At 41.5% G+C, this 18673-nt stretch overlaps 3 protein-coding genes across 3 annotated transcripts; 2 read left to right on the top strand and 1 right to left on the bottom strand.

The window, feature by feature from the left end:
• Positions 1-1799: 1799 nt before the first annotated feature.
• On the top strand, positions 1800-6704 carry dram1 (DNA-damage regulated autophagy modulator 1). Its single transcript, XM_030440380.1, has 7 exons — positions 1800-2240; positions 2608-2675; positions 2887-3029; positions 3115-3292; positions 3490-3548; positions 4543-4635; positions 4725-6704. Exons 1-7 carry the CDS (start codon positions 2110-2112, stop codon positions 4761-4763), a joined length of 711 nt encoding a protein of 236 aa, XP_030296240.1. The 5' UTR covers positions 1800-2109; the 3' UTR covers positions 4764-6704.
• washc3 (WASH complex subunit 3) lies at positions 6703-11468 on the bottom strand. Its single transcript, XM_030440382.1, has 7 exons — positions 11259-11468; positions 10042-10140; positions 9848-9913; positions 9619-9756; positions 8838-8954; positions 8687-8751; positions 6703-8578 (listed from the first exon to the last, which is right to left on the bottom strand). The coding sequence occupies exons 1-7, from the start codon at positions 11307-11309 to the stop codon at positions 8479-8481; spliced, it is 636 nt and encodes a 211-aa protein (XP_030296242.1). The 5' UTR covers positions 11310-11468; the 3' UTR covers positions 6703-8478.
• Positions 11469-12211: 743 nt separating this feature from the next.
• On the top strand, positions 12212-17334 carry LOC115595120 (zinc finger protein 132). Its single transcript, XM_030439237.1, has 9 exons — positions 12212-12363; positions 12883-13085; positions 13171-13272; positions 13368-13463; positions 13545-13655; positions 13741-13858; positions 13994-14756; positions 15280-15338; positions 15431-17334. The coding sequence occupies exons 1-9, from the start codon at positions 12312-12314 to the stop codon at positions 16951-16953; spliced, it is 3027 nt and encodes a 1008-aa protein (XP_030295097.1). The 5' UTR covers positions 12212-12311; the 3' UTR covers positions 16954-17334.
• The last annotated feature ends 1339 nt before the right edge of the window (positions 17335-18673 follow it).

Below are 18673 nucleotides of genomic sequence, written 5' to 3'. Positions count from 1 at the left end.
TTTAAATAATCACAAATGATTCTGTAGTATGTTACAAAGGTGGTCTACAACTTATTTTCTTTCCTGGGACCCTCTCACAGGTCAATCCGGCTTCACAAAGATAAATGTTTTCTGGCCTTAAAGCAAAAATATTCAACTATCCTTCCCTTAAATGTGAAAGTTATATGCTTACTTTGCAGTTGCCATCTCTGATTGAGGGACACAAGAACTCACACATACATTGTGCATCGGGGGAAGCTGCACGAGCCTCAAACAGCTTTCAAAATAAAAGCGATTTCGCACGAATTTCTCTAACACCTGCCTTTATATCTGAAAGTAAACACAGACGGCATCTCTCCTGACTATCTGCAGAGGGATCTGCTATCAACTGTCTGGCTTTTTCTCCCATGTAACACTTCCAATGTCATGCGGGTCGAGGAAAAGCAAAACAGTTGTAAGATAAGCATTTTTAATTAGCATATTAGCATGAACCAAAGAGTCAAAACAGCCAAAATTATTGGAAAATTCAACATTTCACTACAGTATTTCCCATAATTGTGTTTATTGTGGCTCTTTGGGTAATGCTAATATGCTAATTAACATGCTAATCAACTGGTAATACAGTACTTGACCCTCTGTGACCTGATATGACAACAGCACATGGTGCCCCCAGGTGACACTGCTCTCACATCTTGTGCCACTCCTCGTTGGATGATTCCCAGAACAAGGAGAGTCCAAAGTCTGAAGCCTCAGAGCGTTTGTTTCCAGGGCCGACACACCAAGAAGAGAGACAAACAACATAAAACTGGGCGCAATCAACCGCTCCCACACACTCGTCATCACCGGAGAGCAGCGGTGGAAGAAATACAGTCACAATACCCCAACAGATAATATCTTTTGTGTTTAAATTCATTGAAACATTTCTTTTTCTTTCATATTTTACACGTCCAGTGACGCAAAACAAAACAAAATCAAAATCAAAATCTACATAGTAATCTACACATGGCCGCACGCACCTACACGTACATGAATGAACCTGCACATGTGAAAAAAATGCGCTTAATGTTGTTCAATCATGTCTAAACTGTTCCTGAGGAAGTGTGTTTTGTTATTCTCTGACCCTGAAAGAGAGGCAACAATCCAGGTAATAACCCCTGTAGTTTCAAGGGAAATCAGAGCAGGTAAATGTTGATATACTGTGGAAAGAAAAGGTGAATACAAACTTTACTTCAGACAGATATTGTTCTTTTTACTGCACAACAGTGATTTAATAGCTAGTTTCACGTTTGCGTTTTTACAACAACATATGATTTTCTATATAAATGCATCGCTACAGATAAACTACACAACATTACATAAATAGTTCATATCAGCTTCACCTCAACAAACTACAAATTGCTGCTCAATAATCAGAAACCGACCAATTCTGGATTTTTGGGGCCGATTCTGATACCGATATTAGATCATCATCGGTCGACGAACACAATTTCTTTTGCAGTCATCCTTAAAATGTATTTTAAGTTTAACAATAAACTTACACGGTTTGCACTGACACAGTAAACCTCTACAAAGCAGTTTTCACATCAGCTCATGATGGTCAACATGCTGTATTGATAATATGATAATAATAATAATAACACCAACATGTGTTTATGCTGCACAGGATTACTTGACATGTGATGATTCACAGCTGATGTGCAGATTTCCGATCAAAAGTCTTGTTTTCAGTGTAAACAGGAACTACTCGAACAGCCTTCTGTGGTATTTCCACTCATGCAACAGTAAAACTTATGACGACACCCCCCCTGTGGCTCATCCAGTCAATCTTCGAGGAAGTTGGATCTTCCAGCAAAAAGACACAAAGTGAGTTTTAAGGGAACGCTGGAAGGTTACATTTGCGTAGCCCGGCCCACAGGGCGCGTTTTGGGGAAGAGGTAACTGTATACAGTATGCTGTCAAAGATCATCTTGGCTCACACCACCATGTGACTGTCGGTAAAGGACCTCAGCAGACTCGGCCCCTGATCCTGGAGCAGCTTTTAAAAACGTGCGTTTCATTGTCGCGCGTCTCTGCTTCTTCTCGTGCGTCCGCGTCTCTCTGGAAGCGCCGCGTAAAAGGATCCGTGCCAAGATGTTCTGGTTCAAGCAAGGACTCTGCTTTCTGCCCGTGTTCCTCGTCACTTGGTCCTCCAGCACTTTCATTGTTTCCTACATCATTGCGCTGTTCAGGCGAGATGTGGACATAATCTTCCCATACATCAGGTGAGTTTCATATCTAAGCTTTCAGGGGAGGGGGGACACTTTTATTTTGAACGATCTGAAACTCGAGAATGTGCGTCGATGCGCTTTTCCACTTTGTTTTCGGTGAAAGACAAACTTTAGTTTCGTTTTCCTCCGCTTTCTCTCAACTTGGCTGGTACCCAAACTCCAGCTGCACGTCCACATCTGTCGAGCTCCTCTCCTTCGCCCTTTAAAGTTGGACTTTTACTTTAAGGGGACGACACTGAAGGTTACGAGTGACCAGAATTGAACCCTGCACTTACAGTAGAGAGCCAACATAAACAGGAAGTTGTGATTCAACGTTTCTTAAGCTGCACATCTCTTTTTTCCCCCTCTCTCTTTCTTTCAGTGACACAGGTGCAACGCCCCCAGAGAGCTGCATTTTCGGCCTGATGACATTCATTTCCGCATGTGCAGGTATATATCCACATCTGTGGTGGCACATCTGCTGCTGATTAGGCAACTTTGGGCTTTTCCCAAGGGGGGGAGGGAACAAAAAGGGCCCCAAATATGTCATTTCCCCTTTTTAAGAAAATGAAAGCAGAATCTTATTGTGCAGGACGAAGGAGGATTTTTGAAAGACTTTGGGGTAAAATGCACTGATTCAATATGAACCTGTTTCTCACAGGGGTTTCCACCATTTATGCGAGGTACAAGTACGTGGAGAAGCTGAGCGAGGAGACGATAGCGGTGGGCACATGTCTCAATAAAGCTGCTCTTGTGTTTGGGCAGCTGTCCTGTCTGGGCATGCTCATCGTTGCAACCTTCCAGGTGAGGCTCCTCGCTTGGTGACACTTTAAAATGGGTTTATTATAATGTTTGATTGCAACGCTTTTTTTCTACTCGTTTATCGCAGGAAACTACAGTGCCAGTTGTTCACGATGTAGGAGCTGTGACCTTCTTCGTCTCTGGGATCGTTTACACAATCCTCCAGTCTTGGATATCATATCGTGCCTATCCGTTCGGGTCCACCATTGGTGTGTGTCGAGCACGTTTCGGTATCGCAGCCCTTGCTACTGTGGCATTCATCCCCAGTATCCTTTCACTGAAGTCCAGAACGTCTATTAACTCTAGGTTCTCCGCTGTTCTCTCTGATACGTTGACGCATGAGATGGCATTTGAACAGGAACTCAGCTTTATGATTTCAAGATGACTGTCTCCCTGATGTCACCATCACGTTTACAAGTGCAGGCCATCGTTGAACGTCATTTTTCCTGAACTTATCATTCAGCTTTCATCTGTGCCATCTTTGTGAAACAAAGCCAACTGCACAGACACAAAGACGACGAGGTGAGCTCTGGTCATGTGCATCAGTTTAAAGCTTAAATAATTAGTCGGTTAGTCACAAGACAAATAAATAATCAGCAACCATTTTAACAACTGATTAATCGTCGACATTCCCTGGTTCGAGCCTCTAAGTTGGGAGAACTCGGTGCGCTTTTTTGTTTACTAACCATGATTCCGAAGACACATTGTGGAAAAGCACAACTAATTTTAATGTTTTTTTTTTTAATAAAAAAATGAAATTGTAACTTTATGAAAGAAATACAGTATATCTGTGTATAATGTGTCAAGGAGGAAAAATAGCGTGCTAGAAGTAAGCAATGGATCAACAGTTGAAATAGATTTGCTGAATGTAATAGATAAACAATGGTAATTGTTAGCTAAAAGCAGGCTAATGAATACAATTTAAAAAGATGGCTAAAGTAATGCTTAAACATCTGAAATAGTTAGCTATGAGTAATAGATTAACGGTTGACATAGTTAGCCTAAAGCTAGCCTACGCATAAACAGTTGAACTAGTTAGCTAAAGTAACAAATAAACAGTTGAATTAGTTAGCTAAAAGCTTGCCTATGCATTAACAGTTGAACATATGGCTGAAGTGATGCAAAGTAATAAACATTTGAAATATCCCAAAACAAAAAACAAAAAAATACAGTTTCAAGAGTTAGCTAAAGTACCAAATTTGTTTAAATAGGCTAGTTACTATTAGCTGAAAGCAATGGCTAAATATTTTTTTAAAGTTTAAAGGAAAGGATTGAATTAGCAAACAGTAGTTGAGCCTATCTGATAGGTATTTAGAGGTAAGTTAGGGTGAGAAAAGTTAGGCATGACGGTCATATCTGAATACTTTGGGTTTTGGACTGTTGGTGGACAAAACCGCAAACAGACCTCCTGCAGGCAACTTTAAGTGGACTTTTTGACAACTGTCCTGCATTTACAGACCAAATTATGAATAAGACACATGTTACACTGATTAAACTATCGGTGTCCCTCTTTCAGGACTATCCCTTCCACTTAGCCAGCGCAGTTTGCGAGTGGATCGCTGCCTTCAGCTTCATCTGCTTCTTCCTCACGTACATCGACGATTTCAAAGTGAGTATCAAACCACCAAACGCAACTGTATTTTTAAAATTTTGTACCAGAAGGGGTTCTTATCCCTGTCCCTTTTTTATTTCCTACAGCTGTTTACCTTACGAGTGAATACAGAATACCAGTATTAGTCGTCGTCAGTCTCCAGATCGTCAATGATTTTTGTATGAATATCAGTATTTTCAAGATTAAGGATGTGCCGCAGTTATTTTTGAACGACGAATGCTCTTACATTTTGTTTTTCTACTATTTTATACTGCAACGCTTTGATAAGACTTTTGTATCACATGACTGAAATCGTTAGTAGAACATTCTAGGTACTTTTTTTGTAAAGTTATTTATAATAGGCTGTCGGTCAGGTGACATGGCAGAAAGCTGCCTGTATATCATTACACTTTTTATACGATGTAGATCATTTTAAAAGTGTACTTATTGCTACTGGTGTTCAGTAAAACTTTGCACTTTGCTCTCGACTGTTGCCACACCAGTGTGACACGTCCTGTCAGAGCTGTGACTACTAATAAGAGAAGTTCATCACACAGTGAGCACATGATCGCTGTGCTTGTGGTTGAAGGGAGACTAGCACATATTAATCACAAGTTTGTCCGTGGGAATGTGGTGAATAATCAGGACTGGTGTTCTGTGGGGAAACCTTTGATTGTTACTGTATGTGGGTGCTCATTTAATGCTGAGAAAATGACTCCAGACAGTCAAATGCTGCCACTTCCTTAATCGAAGTTTTCATGTCACGCACTTTTTTTAATTGCGTCTTCTTCGAGTAGCTCGACTGCTGCGAGAAGAAATTATGCAGACAAACTTGTTCAGTGGATACTCCAGTTGTGAGCAGCTGATACTGTTATGTGGTTCTATCGTGCAGCTATGGATGTGAATGTGCAAGCGTCTGCAGCCTGTAGATGTTTCTTGGGAAGGGAATTACGCTAATTAGTTTATTAGCTTGTTCATTACAAACTGAATTACAGGCAGAGTTATCTTTTGTCTGAAAGCAGTGGTTCCAAACTTTCTGGCTTGGGTCATCACACGTTAGCGTGGACATGATAGAGTGACCTTTAAAGGACCTGAAGAGGCAAAGGTTGTGTCATTTTACAAGTGTAAGAATACGTGTGTATAAAGAAAGGCTCTGGTAAAAGTTATTAAGTATTGTGTGAAAGTAAAAACAAATTATCTGAAGGACATTTCTACCAGCCATTTCTGTGCAAAGCTTACTGAACGTAACGTCATATTAATATAACTCAAAGACGATTCAACATCAAGGTAGAATCAGTGGGATGTGCCCATATTGTTCCTGAACGCACCAGAAGGATAGTTGATGGCAGTAAAAGTAAAAAGCTGCCCAAAAACATACCCAAGTAAAGGACGGATAGCGGATAGCAGTAACTCTGAAAAATACACATTTTTGTGTAACAGAAATACATTTGAATGTATTTCTTATCTCTTATTACTTCTCAACCTTCAGATTTTTATTGATTATCAAGCCCCAGGTTGGAAATCGCAACGTACACGTAACATTTGGGACACTAGACAAACCAAAGGCGCCGGGGTTGAGACTATGAAGCCGTCTGAGACGATAAAATAAACGTCTCGAAAAACTGAAATACTCTCAGGCTGCTTAAGATCATTTTAATAATCTTTCAACATATTCTTGAGGGTACTGAGGAGAAGGCATCGTACCTTGTGAGAAAAGCGGTCGGTTTTTGTGTCATAGTTGCGATTGTAAGATCACTATTACATTTGAGTATCACCTGATGTATTTCAGTGGACAGTACTTTTGAGACATTCCCTCTCAGATCTTGTCTGTAATCGGTGATGAGTAGTAGACGGGACGAACAAAGAGCACTCCAAAGAGAATATCCTGTGCTGCAATGTGCAAGAGGACAGAAGGGAAGTCACATGAACACAGATTATTAACCTGTTTACTACAGATACTGTATTTACAAGGGAAAGTGTTGTTTACAGCAAATGACTTTGTATAGATACGGTTTTGCTCCTGACATCAATGTACTGTACAGATGAGATATGAACTCCAAAATAAAGACACTTTTTTTATACACAAACTGTTTGAGTGTTTATTTCAGATCCAAAACGTCTTTCTTTAGTAAACAAAGTGCTGTCGGGACTTCTCCACACTCATCTTTCACAGTCATTATCGTGTGTTTTCCATTCATATAAATCTCATGAATACAATATTTCATTCATGCTGAAGCGTTCTGACTTTCTAGTTTAGTCACAAGTCACACTGATGTAATGATAAGGAGCCTAATGAAAACTAACATAATCACACACACACAAAAAAAAACCCTGTCATTTACATTTTTTCTGTGGCGTTCATCACTGATTTTCTCTCTTAGTGCAAGTTTGTTTATTCCTCATTCCAGCAGTGGTTCGTGTGCAATTTTTAGGAATTAAAAGAATCAGAAAATCAAGGATATATCAATGGAAACATGTAAGCAAAAGCAGAGCCAGGCAGTATATTATAGTCGTTCATCAGCAACGTGAAGTTACATTTTTTTTTTCGGTTTCATAAATAAAGACATGCAGCAGCTTTGATAAGAATTCAGATGCCATTTTTCTGTTGTTATGAAATTAGCCCAAATTTCTGAGAACATGTTTTTAATTGTTTGCCACTTTATAAATGAACAATGAGATGCGTGAAAATAAAAAATGAGTCTTAATACTTTCCAAGTTTACTGGGATTTTGGCTGAAAATCAAAAATTTCAAGGCAGCAGAGGCCTTTCACTGATATACTGTAGTTTTTGTTCCTCCAACATGCGCGCATGGTTAACAAGTTAAAACCGTGGAAACCATGAGGCTCTTCACCTGAGACTTGTTGATAATATTCTGTAATAAGACTCCAACTCATAATGTATTTAAACCACAGTTTTGGGTGCTCCAAAATTAAGATAAAACAGGAAGTACTAAAGTGGCAATGTGTAAGAAATAGCCATCAGTTAAAGGTTGCTCTAAAAAAAGATATAGGTGGCTGCAATTTCTGGCTACATAGATGTACTAGAGACTGCAACCTCATGTCACGTGTCGTGTCGCAACTGGGGTCAACTTTACCAGACCCACTAGTCTCATTGCTCGCTCGCAACGCCAAGCGCTCTGCCGAGCTATCAGACTATCGCCTTACGAGACAGGACAGGCCATGGCTAGCTAGTTAGCACGCTAGCTTCATTGGAAATCTCTGCAACACACCTATAAATGTCTTTGACATAACGTTAATATCATAGTTTCTTCACAATCTTACACATTGCACCTTTAAGCACTCTGTTAAAAAGGTCAACAGATTGAAAACACTCCTGTTCATATTCCATGTTATTTTATCGAACGACAGCTGACTATCGATGCTGAAAGATTGACGTGATATTTCTCTTCCTTCGCCTAAACACGCAGAATTACAATGTATGTGCCAAACATTCAAAGTATTCAACATCTACATTTGTTTGCATTTTACATGGACCCTGTAACAAAGGCGTAACGTTTGACTGACCAGTGTATCTCTTAAAGGCATCAGACTGACAACCAAGTGAGATCGATCATTCCTACACTACATAATTATTCCATAACGCGGAGAATCATTCGTCAAAAAACGCTTAAATGTATCAAAATTGAGGAGGCCGTAAGTAAAACTATTTCAGCTCCTTTACACTGAAATGACAACCACTCTGGTGGAATTCTCCTTTCTCAGGCACTTACATTTGCATCTTCTCGCTGGTGGCCCTTTACAGGCGCACCACAGCCTACTTCTCTATTAGGCCTACAGAAAAGCGATGGATATGGACGGCCTTTACAGGAAGCTTTGCGACGATGGAGGTGGAGGACAGATATCAGTCACTGAAAGACGACTCGCTGTCAGAGCTGGTGGCAGCAACATCCTGATCCTCTGCGCTCGTCGCTGCTCCATCGGGCACGGGGGCGTCCGGTTGGCTGTCATCAGCAGTGAAGGAAATGTTATCTGTCAAGTTCTTGAAAAGCTGTACAGACAATCCACATGAATGCAGACATGTTTTTTTTTTTTTTATATAAAACACTCACTCGAGCAAGTTGGGATCCAAACCCTCCAGGACCATTTTATTCCTTATTGCCATAACTGGAACTCCCTGTGACGGATAAAACATATTCAGATACAAGACGCACTGATCTTTTTCTTTTTTAAGTCCATAAGCAGGTATTAGCGATGACTTACCACTTGAACCATTTTCAGGTATCTAGCATAACGCGGGTCTTTGGCCACCGTCATGACATTCTCTGCGGGCGCTTCTGCTTTTTGTGTCGCTGCAGGCTCTGGTGCCGTCTGAGCAGGCTGCAACATGACGTGTACAAATATAATCAGACAGTGTGTGACAAGCGGTTAATAGCACAAGATATCAATGTGGTAGCTTAATTTGCATTTATTGTAGGCTGGGCTCCTTTTGTAAGTTTCAGATGTGCAGAATTTGTAAGATTTAAATGATCGGCTCTAGACATCTGCAAGCATTTTGGGGGATTTGCTTATTGGCTTTCTTGAGGGTTTGACATGAGTCTACAGGAAGCTGCTGGTTAGGTTAGCTTAGCTTAGCACAGAGGACAGACAGCAATTCTGGCTCACAAATACATCTACAAGCACCTCTGAAGCTCACTAGTTAGTATGTAGTACGTCCATTTGTTTGATCTTTGCATAAACAGAAGTGTTAAGTTGTGGTTTTAAGGGATGTTACGTGCTGGGACCACTTCCCTCTGAGCCCGCCCTTGAGACTCATCATAGCCTTGTGGTCACCAAGTTGAGAGCATTTAGCTTTATACTTCATGCACAGACACAAGGGTGGTGTCAATCGTCGTATGTTAGTCTCAGCATAAAAGTTAATACATGCATTTCCAATAATGTATCAAATCAACACATTCCTTTACTTTTTATGAGCACTACATTAGGTGCTGGACGGTGTGGCTGAAAATAACTACTTGTTAGTGTGCATGTCCCTGTTTTTTACCACAGAAGGAGGCAAGGGCTCCGCTGGAGGACCGTCTGTTTGGCTCTGATGGGCAGTTGAGGTTCCATTGGCCTGAGCAGGTTTCCGCTGATTGAGTCCATCTACTGTGACGTCCTCCAGCCCAGGGATGGAGGACAGCTGCTCAGAGCATTACAATATTTGATTCATAATCAGCGCATGACATGTCGTAACCTGCACAAAGATTGACTGAAGACGCTAAAGATCTCACCTTGGCTTCCAAAATGCACAGCGTTGTTTCAATCTGCTGTATGCGGAGGGATATGTTTGAAAGTTTCTGCGGGGAAAGAAATGTACAGAAGATTTACATATGAATTCAGGAAGTGTTTTTTAAAGTCGTTTGCATAACCTAACCAGGACAGACGATCCAAGATAAAAGTAAACGGTAAAAAAAGATGTACTGACCTCTTCACAAACTGTAGAAAAGCGGTTGAGGAACCTAACTGTGTGCACAACAAACTGATTGAGATAGGCAACAACTCTTCTCTGTTGAATAGCGGGGACCTGAAGGAGGCAGAGGAAGATATCTTAAGAAGGAACCAAGCGTGTAACGTAGAGAGGAAATTAAGTAATTCACACCATCCTGATAAAGCAACTAAGTCATTGGTTATTCACAACGAGTCAGTCATTAAAGGTCTAGGTACAGAATAAACATGTATACCACAGCTGAGCCCCCTTAGAGTATATTTACAATAAATTAGCAGAAATCATTTACTTTCACTAACAATTATTTAGAAAACTACAATATACCATAATCAAATTAATTAAATAGTAATTTTAATGCTTTCTTGAGTGGCTTCAGTATATTTCTGATACTTCTAGTCCTACAAATTTATTTTGCATGTAGTTTCTCTGCACCAAAACCAAAGGATCATCTACAACACAACACTTTTCCTACATCTGGACATTTAAAGACATTTTTAAGACACTTCACATCTGTTTGCAAACTCTTCAACTGGGTATTATTCATTTGAAAAGCTTCAACATATTTTGTACACATCTTTTAGTGTATTTTGTCCAAGACTTTTTTTTGTTAATGAATAATTTAATGAATTAAATGTACATTTTCAGATAACGGTGGCATTAATTCTTTCTAATCTAAACAAGCCCGGTCATATTTACAGCTACCAAAATTTGGAACCTAACCCATACTATATGTGAAACTATAGCGAGAATTTGGACAACATAATGTGAACTGATGTTGATCAGGTGACGCCATCTGTATGATAGGTCACGAAATGTTTTCAAACACCTGATCTGACAGTGCAGGACGTTGTGACAGCCTTTCTGCTGCTCACGTGCAGCAAAACAGACCGTTTCGTTAACTGTAACAGTGCTGTCCGTCCAAAAGTGAACTTATTTTAGAAAATTAAAAATATTCATAGGGGAACTGGACTATTATGCCCTTGGAAGAGAGTATTTAACAGTGATGTTTGCTAATGACAACGAAATTGTTAGCTGCTTTAATTACAGCCAAGTAGGTCTGGTACACTAACGTTAACAGTACTATGTCTAATTTGCTAAGAAAAATGAAAACTGTCTTGCACCACTGCTTTTTTGTGCCCGTTTCCTCAAAAGATAGCTGGTTAGCTTCAGTTGGTACACGCTAGCTTGATACCAACCTTGGTAAGATCAACACCAGACCCGACAATCGGCAGCCCGTCCTCGTCCATGTTGGATTTTTAAACTTCCTGCAGATTACAGAGCAGTTTCAGTTCTAAACACAATTACTTTCACTGGAAAAAGACACGAAACGCTTCATAGAAATATTTGCTGTGAAACGTTTCATGTGACTCTGGACTGTGTGATCGCGTCGCTACGTCAGGGGGACACTTCCGGTAGAATCAGCCAATAGGAATTTTGATGTTAGCTTTTATTTTGAAGTATCCCTCCTGGTCTGTGGAAATCATCAACATCCGGTTGTCTGCTTTAGCTGCAGAGTGACGCGTTTGTATGATGTTATTATTACATGTTTATGAATGTAAACAACTTTTTATTATGTGTTAATGAATGAATAAAGTGATATCAAGAGAAGGGTTGAAAGAATAAAAAAAAAACAAAAAAAAAACCCAGCTGACCTAGGTGAAGTTACTGAAAAAATAGAATTGGAAGAAGCAGTAAAATCCAATAAAAAGAGGTTTTTCTTATATGTCCGATTTAGTAATACATTCATTGGTCACTAAGTCACATGACATGGAAGCTATTGTAAAGAAATACCGTATTTTCATAATAAATATTCATATACAAGAGAAGAAGGAGTAAATTTAATCTAAAAAGAGGTGTGTTCGATTTGTCCAATTTAGTAATAAAATTCGGCATTAGTTTGAAGTCATTGGGTCACATGACATGGAAGCTATTGAAAAGAAATGAATTTTGATATATTTAAAATATATATAGCAAAGTAAGAAATTAATTACCAGATTATTCCATCTCTGTGAACTGATCACGTGTAAAACTACTTAAAATACACGTGTTATGTACGTTTAAACTTTAGGACAGAGGGAGAGAAATTGAATCATAAAGTTAAAAGCAGGCACAGCTGAGTTTTGAGACTTCTATTTTGAAAAGAGGAAGCGCAGGAGACGAGTTGAGGAAACGGGTGCTTGCGTGCTAACAGCGCATGTTAGCCAAAAAAAACCAAACAACACTATTTTATATTTATTTCTCAACGCTACATGAGACATATCGCACTAATGGAGGCTGTCGGTGCTACAGAGAAAATAATCGGTATGTATGTTAGCAATCGGCCCCCGCTGTTATTTAAAACGGGCTATGTTTATGTTGGTCAGACTGTTAGCGGGATCCGTCTATTTAAAGGAATCGTGTAAGTCAGAAGCTGTCAGACTGGTGCTGTTGCATTAGAAATAAATGAGTTATAGTAAAATATCAAACAGTAATATGAAGTGACACAGTTTAATATTTAGAGATCCAAAGCACAGCTGTGGATAGTTTGCCAGGTTGCAAGTTTACAACTTCCATTAAATAGGTTTGTCCAGCAATTATACTGGTTCACAGGCTTGCAGCAGGTTGTTTGGTGGCATTCAGTGGACACAGGAAATTAAATATGGCTTCATCAGTAATTTTACCATTACTTTGATGGAGTAAATTATTGCTTCTATTATATTTCCTTTTGTGAAAGAGCAATTTCGCCAGTTAAATGAGTGTTGCTGAGTTTGTTGCACTTGCAGCTGCTCTCATTGATGCCCTCAACAGACCCATCTCTCACATTACACTTGTGTGTTTCAGACCCAAGCCTGCCTCTTTCATCACTTCGCCTCCTGGTGCCCCCACTGCAGCTTCTGTCTGCTGCTATGTGGCAGCTGGCGAAGCAGAAAGATGTGATGAATTATGAGAGGCTGCAGGAGTTTGTGTTCATGGTGACGGAGGCGGTCCCTGGACTGATCAACCACAGACAGAGGGCCCAGCTCATTCTGGGTCTAAAAGCGAGGGTGAGAAGTAGTTGTGTGTGGTATTAATCATATTTATAGATGTTGGCTTTAATAATTTTGCAGTAACATTTTGTTGACATTTCAGTTGATTCTGGAGCTTTGCAAAGGCTCAGTTCGTGGTTTTGTGGATTCTCAAGCGATCCAGAGCCACCTGGAAAGATTCCCAATAACCTCTGCAAACACGGATGTAAGTAAAATGATGCAATACCCTTTTAAAAAAACTAAACAAGTGAAAACAAATGCTGATAATCCTTCAATGACATCCGACCCTATCCGTGGCAGTACAGGGATGCAGAGGTGAAAACAACAGAGTCAACTTTCATCGCGCTCGTTCAAAGCCTGCTGAAAGATCCAGTTGAGAGAGCGTATTTCTTCCAGGTGAAACAGATTTGAACCATTTGTCAGCTTGAGAATATTAATTAGTCCTCCAGTAAATAGAAATGAAATGATCCCTTACAGGAAGTGTTCCCGGTGGAATACGGGCAGCAATACGATGCCGCTCTGCATGTGTTACTGTGGGAGCTGCTGTCGAAACTGGAAAAGCTGCTTCCCGTACCAGACTTAAAGCAGGTATTCAGTCTGATCATCCAGGTGCCTCGTGTTGTCTTAACTCGCAAAATTGCGTGGCCTACTAACAACTGCCCTGTGATTACAGACTTCAGCATGGCTGGGCTCCGCTCCCTCTGTGTTGGAGGAATGTGTCCAGTCCTCGCCTGAAGATCTGAGTTTAATCTTCAAGCACTACAAAAGTTTAGGACAGCTGAAAATGCCCTGTGAGTAGAGCTGAGAAAAAACCCAAAAGTAATCTTTATTAACAGCACTACATGTAATTTCCATACGGTGTTTTGAGAAAGTGCCTTAACCTTGGACAGTTTTCAAACAGTGACTCCTTGTTCTCTATTCTGTAGATGGCCCTTCATCCACCATTGGTAGCTGTATCATGTCTGCTCTATCCATTCCCCCCTCCCAAAAGACGAACATCTCCGTCGGACTGGGGTCCATCCACAACTACGCTAATGTGGTAAACCCCATCACTTTTGTTGGAGCGGACCAGTACAGCATCGTGGCCGTCTACACTGAAATGGAAGTCGAGGCGTCTGAGGTGGAAGAAGAAGTGATCGAGTCAGCTGAAGTGCAAGTTCAAACCGATTTCTATGAAGAGGAGATAGTGACCGTTAGCGGCGATAACGCCGGTGGCGAGGAGGCCACCGGCTTGAGGACAGAAGAGACAAGTGAGACTGTGGATGTTGCTAAGGCTCTGGAGACTCTGACAAAAACATTTGCACTAAGGAAGGAGAGCCTTGGTCATGAGGTGTTGACAGGAAAGAGCAATGATTCATCCCTCAATGATGAGCTCGGGTCGGGAAATGCACCAGACGGAGAAAGAACACATGAAGAACATGACACAAGTAACCAAACTGACGAGAAAAGAGAGAGCACTGTTGCAGAGGTGGAGGAGGATTTCCAACCTGCAGAGAGCAGTACGAGCTCTGGTAAAGACTTGAAGGACAACCATGAATCATTTTCTGTCATCGAAGAATTGGCAGAAGTCTCCGGTGACGATCCGGTTTCTGAAACACAACAGTCTCCCTGTTCAGCTAACGTGCGGCGATCCTCTCGTCTACAAATGAAGACCCCACCCAGCTGGCAGGAGGCGTTTAAAATCAAAAGGTCAGCCGGAGAAATTGGTGAAGAACAGAAACTGTACAAAAGCAGTCAAAAGTTGACATATCGGGGGAATTTAAACGTTACGTTAGATAGTTACAGAAGTTGTCTCACAACTTCTCAACAGAGGGAAGATTGAGTGAAGATTCTTGTGTAAATCTTAGAAAGGTAGCATTAAATATTGGACTAAAGATAGGTTAGCTTAGTTTAGCCTAAAGACTGAAAACAGGAGGACATGGCTAGCCAAACTGAATTGTGAAAACATCTTCCGGCCACTAATTGTGATTTTATACACATTTGTTGGTATTCATTAAACAAACAAGAAAAAAATATGTTAATCTGGGAGCTTTGTAGGTTCTAGTAGGCAGATTTTGTTATCATTGCACACAAGTACCACACAACTCTTAGGGAATTCATTACCTCGTATTTCTTGTGCCTCTTTTAAATACCATTTTTCCCCAACACAATTATTTTTTTTAAAATGTTTTAAAAATTGGGAAGATTCAATAACAACATGTTCTGTCTCCAGGAGCAGGTCTGATGTATCAGCTGCCCCCTCTGTTATAGCCATCAAAGGAAACGACAAAGGTAATGTTTTTACATGAAAAAGAGAAAAATCTTGAACCTTTTTAAATAAATCCTTATATTTTACTCACACCTATGTTTTTTTTTTTTTGCAGGTGATTCCGACGAGATGACATCGATCATCTTCACCTGCTCACAGTGTCCCTTCCACCACGCAGATGAAAACAGCCCTCCTCACTTCCACATGCAGCGCGTCCCGACTGAAGTGTACAGAACCCTCTCAGCGGCCAAACTCACCCCATCCCCCTCGAGCATGGATGAAATTTTTACTTCCATTAAACTTTTCTCCAAAGGAAACACAGAGCAGAGCAAAGAAGAGCAGCCTGACGCTCAAAGCAAAGTAAATGTGTCTCACTCGCAAAGCAGACAGAAGGCCCTCACGTGTGACACGTGCGGGAAGACGTTCACCCGGACGTCGGACGTCAGGAGACACCAGCTCACTCACACCGGAGAGAGACCGTTTCACTGCTCGCAGTGCGACCGAACCTTCCAGCACTCGTGGGATCTGGCCAAACACGAGAGTAAAAATCATAACGTGGCCATTGCTTTCTCCTGCCAGCTGTGTGGGAGCTCCTTCGCCAACCTCCGGGCACTGACCGTCCACCATAAGAACTCTCACTCAGCGGAGAGCCAGCTTCCTCAGATCTGCTCCATCTGCAGCCAGAGCTTCCCCACTTCCTCTGAGCTGCTGGAGCACAGGAAGTCTCACATCACCGGGAAGCGCTACATCTGCAACCGGTGCGGCGAGGGCTTCGACTCCTTGCTCGCCCGCTCCCAGCATAGGCAGGTGCATCAAGTGAAGCATCAGTTTAAGTGTCCGCACTGCGAGAAGACGTACACCCGGAGGTCTGACGTGAAGAGGCATCAGTCTACCCACACCGGGGAGAAACCCTACCAGTGTGACCAGTGCAACAGGCGCTTCTCGCTCCGCTTTATGTTCATGAAACACCTCCGTGTTCACACAGGTGAGCGGCCTTTCCAGTGCTCCCACTGCCCCAAGAGGTTCACCCTGGTGTCAGTGCTGGCCAGACACGAGAGGATGCACACCGGGGAGAAACCTTTCCTCTGCTCTCAGTGTGGGAAGGCCTTCTTGTCACAGGGAGAGCTCCTAAAACATCACGGGTCACATGTGGACGACAGGCCCTACTCCTGCCCTCAGTGTGACAAACGTTTCAAGACCAAGAAAACCCAGCAGGAGCACATCATCTCCCACGCCGGCGCCCGCCCGTACCCCTGCACCTACTGCGGGAAGCGCTTCACCAAACCTTACGCGCTGACGAGACACAATCTCATCCACACAGGAGAGAGGCCGTTCCCCTGCGGACACTGTGAGAAGACGTTCCTCACCCTCAGCGAGGCGCAGCTGCACCAGCGCATCCACACGGGGGAGAGGCCGTATCCCTGCAACGTCTGCGAGCTCAAGTTCAAGAGCTCGTCGGAGCTGGCGCGGCACAAACGCAGCCATTCGGGGTTGAAGCCGCTGAAGCCAAACTGCGAGCGGTGCGGCAAGACGTTCACATCCAAGGCCAAGCTGAAGAAACACGCGGAGACACACGGGGAGGGGGAGGAAGTGGCACAGTCTGTGGACTCTATCCAGCCTGAGGAATCAAATAATTAAACACATCATAGAGACAATCTCAGCGGTTAAATTTGTGAAAAAGAATGTAAATGTTTCAGGATGCTTGAGTTTAGAAATTGTGCTCTTCTAGTTCTTATAAGGAGAGAAAATATTTAACGCAGATCACGAAAGAAACATCGATATACTGGCTTCATCATCAACTGTAGACCAAGTGTTTGGTGCCGTTACATCCTTCAATCTTTGAGTCGTTAAACACAAATCATTTTGACATATCTGTGTTTTGTACATGCAACTTTACTCTCTTGTTTCCACTTTGCTTTAAAGTTGGCAACATGGAAATTATGTTTAAATCATCCAGAATAGTTTGTTTGAGCTCACACGTGAACACAATTGTTCATTAAATAAATTTTTCACTCCGCAGACTGTCGGTTTCTTCCTGTGTACTATGATGCTGCTCACATCAGTCGGATGTGGTGTTGTCAAAAATGTCAATACATATTCATTCACAATCTTTTAATAACAATCTTACAGTTTTCCCTCTTAATTGATATCAATGTATTCCCATAGTATCCTATATTAATAGGCAGACAGACAGATTTATTTTTAAATGGATAACAGCCAGTGCTAAAAATAGGCAACCAATTTCACTGAAAACCCTCCCTTCAGACTGCACTGCAACGACACTTTGTTGATCCCCTGTTTAATGATGCTGCCACTTTTATCCCGGCGATTCCTGCCCGGCATCTGCCTCCCTCCCATCAACCCTCCGCCCAATCAGAGTTAATTAAATCCTGCGGGGTTAATTAAACAGCATTGAAATGGCTCTATTTTTATAAGGACGAGTATAAAAGTAACATGATGACAGAGTGGGGAATACCCAGAGAAATGGGCTGGAAAGGAGGAAGAGTATTTTTATTCTGGATTTACAAAAAACAGATGTAAATAGATTTCGTTTTCTGTCTGACAGCATCTTGTTCTCCGGTATATGAAGAACAGCTGGCAGGGGTGAAGAAGAGGGGTTTTACCACAGACAGGTGGAGGTCTGTCGAGGAAATGAGGTTCTGTTTATGGTGTTTATAATTAATCTTTGCTCTGTAACCACCAGCTCATTGAGTTTTATGTGCACCCTGGACGGAAATGTAGCAAATACATCACCTGACACATGCAGGATGAGATTTCAAAGGCACCTTTAATGCAGCTCATTGAAAAATGGCCATGAGGAGTTGTGGGGAAACCGCTCCCTCATTTTTGTGGCTGCAGAAACAAACAATAAAAGCAAGGGAACACCACACACGAGGGTTTCCAAACCTTTTTAAGCTTGGGACCCTTAAAATAAAACTGTATCTACATGCAAGCCCCTTCATACAGGTCACATTTGATAATGTGTTGTGAGTAGTTTGATCTAAATTATTGCATGTGATTATTTTTTAAAAACAGCCTACAGCCATGCTACTACTAAAGTGCTTTGAGCTAAATGCTAATGTCAGCGTGCTAACATGCTAATGTTAAGCTTGTATATCACATGTATCAACCATGACGGCCAGGTTAGCATGCTAACATTTGCGAATCACCACCAAAGTAGATGCGAATATCATTCGTTTCCCCGCAATTGAGACATAAACCAAAGTATTGGTCAAATTACATTTTATTTTTTACATTGTTTATCAGCTAATGTTAATAAAAATACTATGTAGTTCATCTATTAACTAATTGGACGAACATTATAAAGTTGCAACTGATGTTTACAAACCTTTACAAA

The sequence above is a fragment of the Sparus aurata genome, chromosome 14 (genome assembly GCF_900880675.1).
Source record: "Sparus aurata chromosome 14, fSpaAur1.1, whole genome shotgun sequence".
Classification (NCBI taxonomy): domain Eukaryota; kingdom Metazoa; phylum Chordata; class Actinopteri; order Spariformes; family Sparidae; genus Sparus; species Sparus aurata.
The sequence above is the reverse complement of the archived record's forward strand: the minus strand, read 5'-3'. Positions and strand labels throughout refer to the sequence as shown.

What these genes read in the sequence shown, in the direction of transcription:
- dram1 (XM_030440380.1), top strand. Translation starts at nt 2,110, where the DNA reads ATGTTCTGGTTCAAGCAAGGACTCTGCTTTCTGCCCGTGTTCCTCGTC. An exon ending in ATTCATTTCCGCATGTGCAG is followed by an intron (nt 2,676 to 2,886) that starts GTATATATCCAC and finishes TGTTTCTCACAG; the next exon opens with GGGTTTCCACCATTTATGCG. An exon ending in TACTGTGGCATTCATCCCCA is followed by an intron (nt 3,293 to 3,489) that starts GTATCCTTTCAC and finishes CTTATCATTCAG; the next exon opens with CTTTCATCTGTGCCATCTTT.
- washc3 (XM_030440382.1), bottom strand. Translation starts at nt 11,309, where the DNA reads ATGGACGAGGACGGGCTGCCGATTGTCGGGTCTGGTGTTGATCTTACC. An exon ending in TGTGCATTTTGGAAGCCAAG is followed by an intron (nt 9,757 to 9,847) that starts GTGAGATCTTTA and finishes TGCTCTGAGCAG; the next exon opens with CTGTCCTCCATCCCTGGGCT. An exon ending in ACCTGAAAATGGTTCAAGTG is followed by an intron (nt 8,752 to 8,837) that starts GTAAGTCATCGC and finishes TATCCGTCACAG; the next exon opens with GGAGTTCCAGTTATGGCAAT.
- LOC115595120 (XM_030439237.1), top strand. Translation starts at nt 12,312, where the DNA reads ATGAGACATATCGCACTAATGGAGGCTGTCGGTGCTACAGAGAAAATA. An exon ending in TAACCTCTGCAAACACGGAT is followed by an intron (nt 13,273 to 13,367) that starts GTAAGTAAAATG and finishes TATCCGTGGCAG; the next exon opens with TACAGGGATGCAGAGGTGAA. An exon ending in GAGGCGTTTAAAATCAAAAG is followed by an intron (nt 14,757 to 15,279) that starts GTCAGCCGGAGA and finishes TTCTGTCTCCAG; the next exon opens with GAGCAGGTCTGATGTATCAG.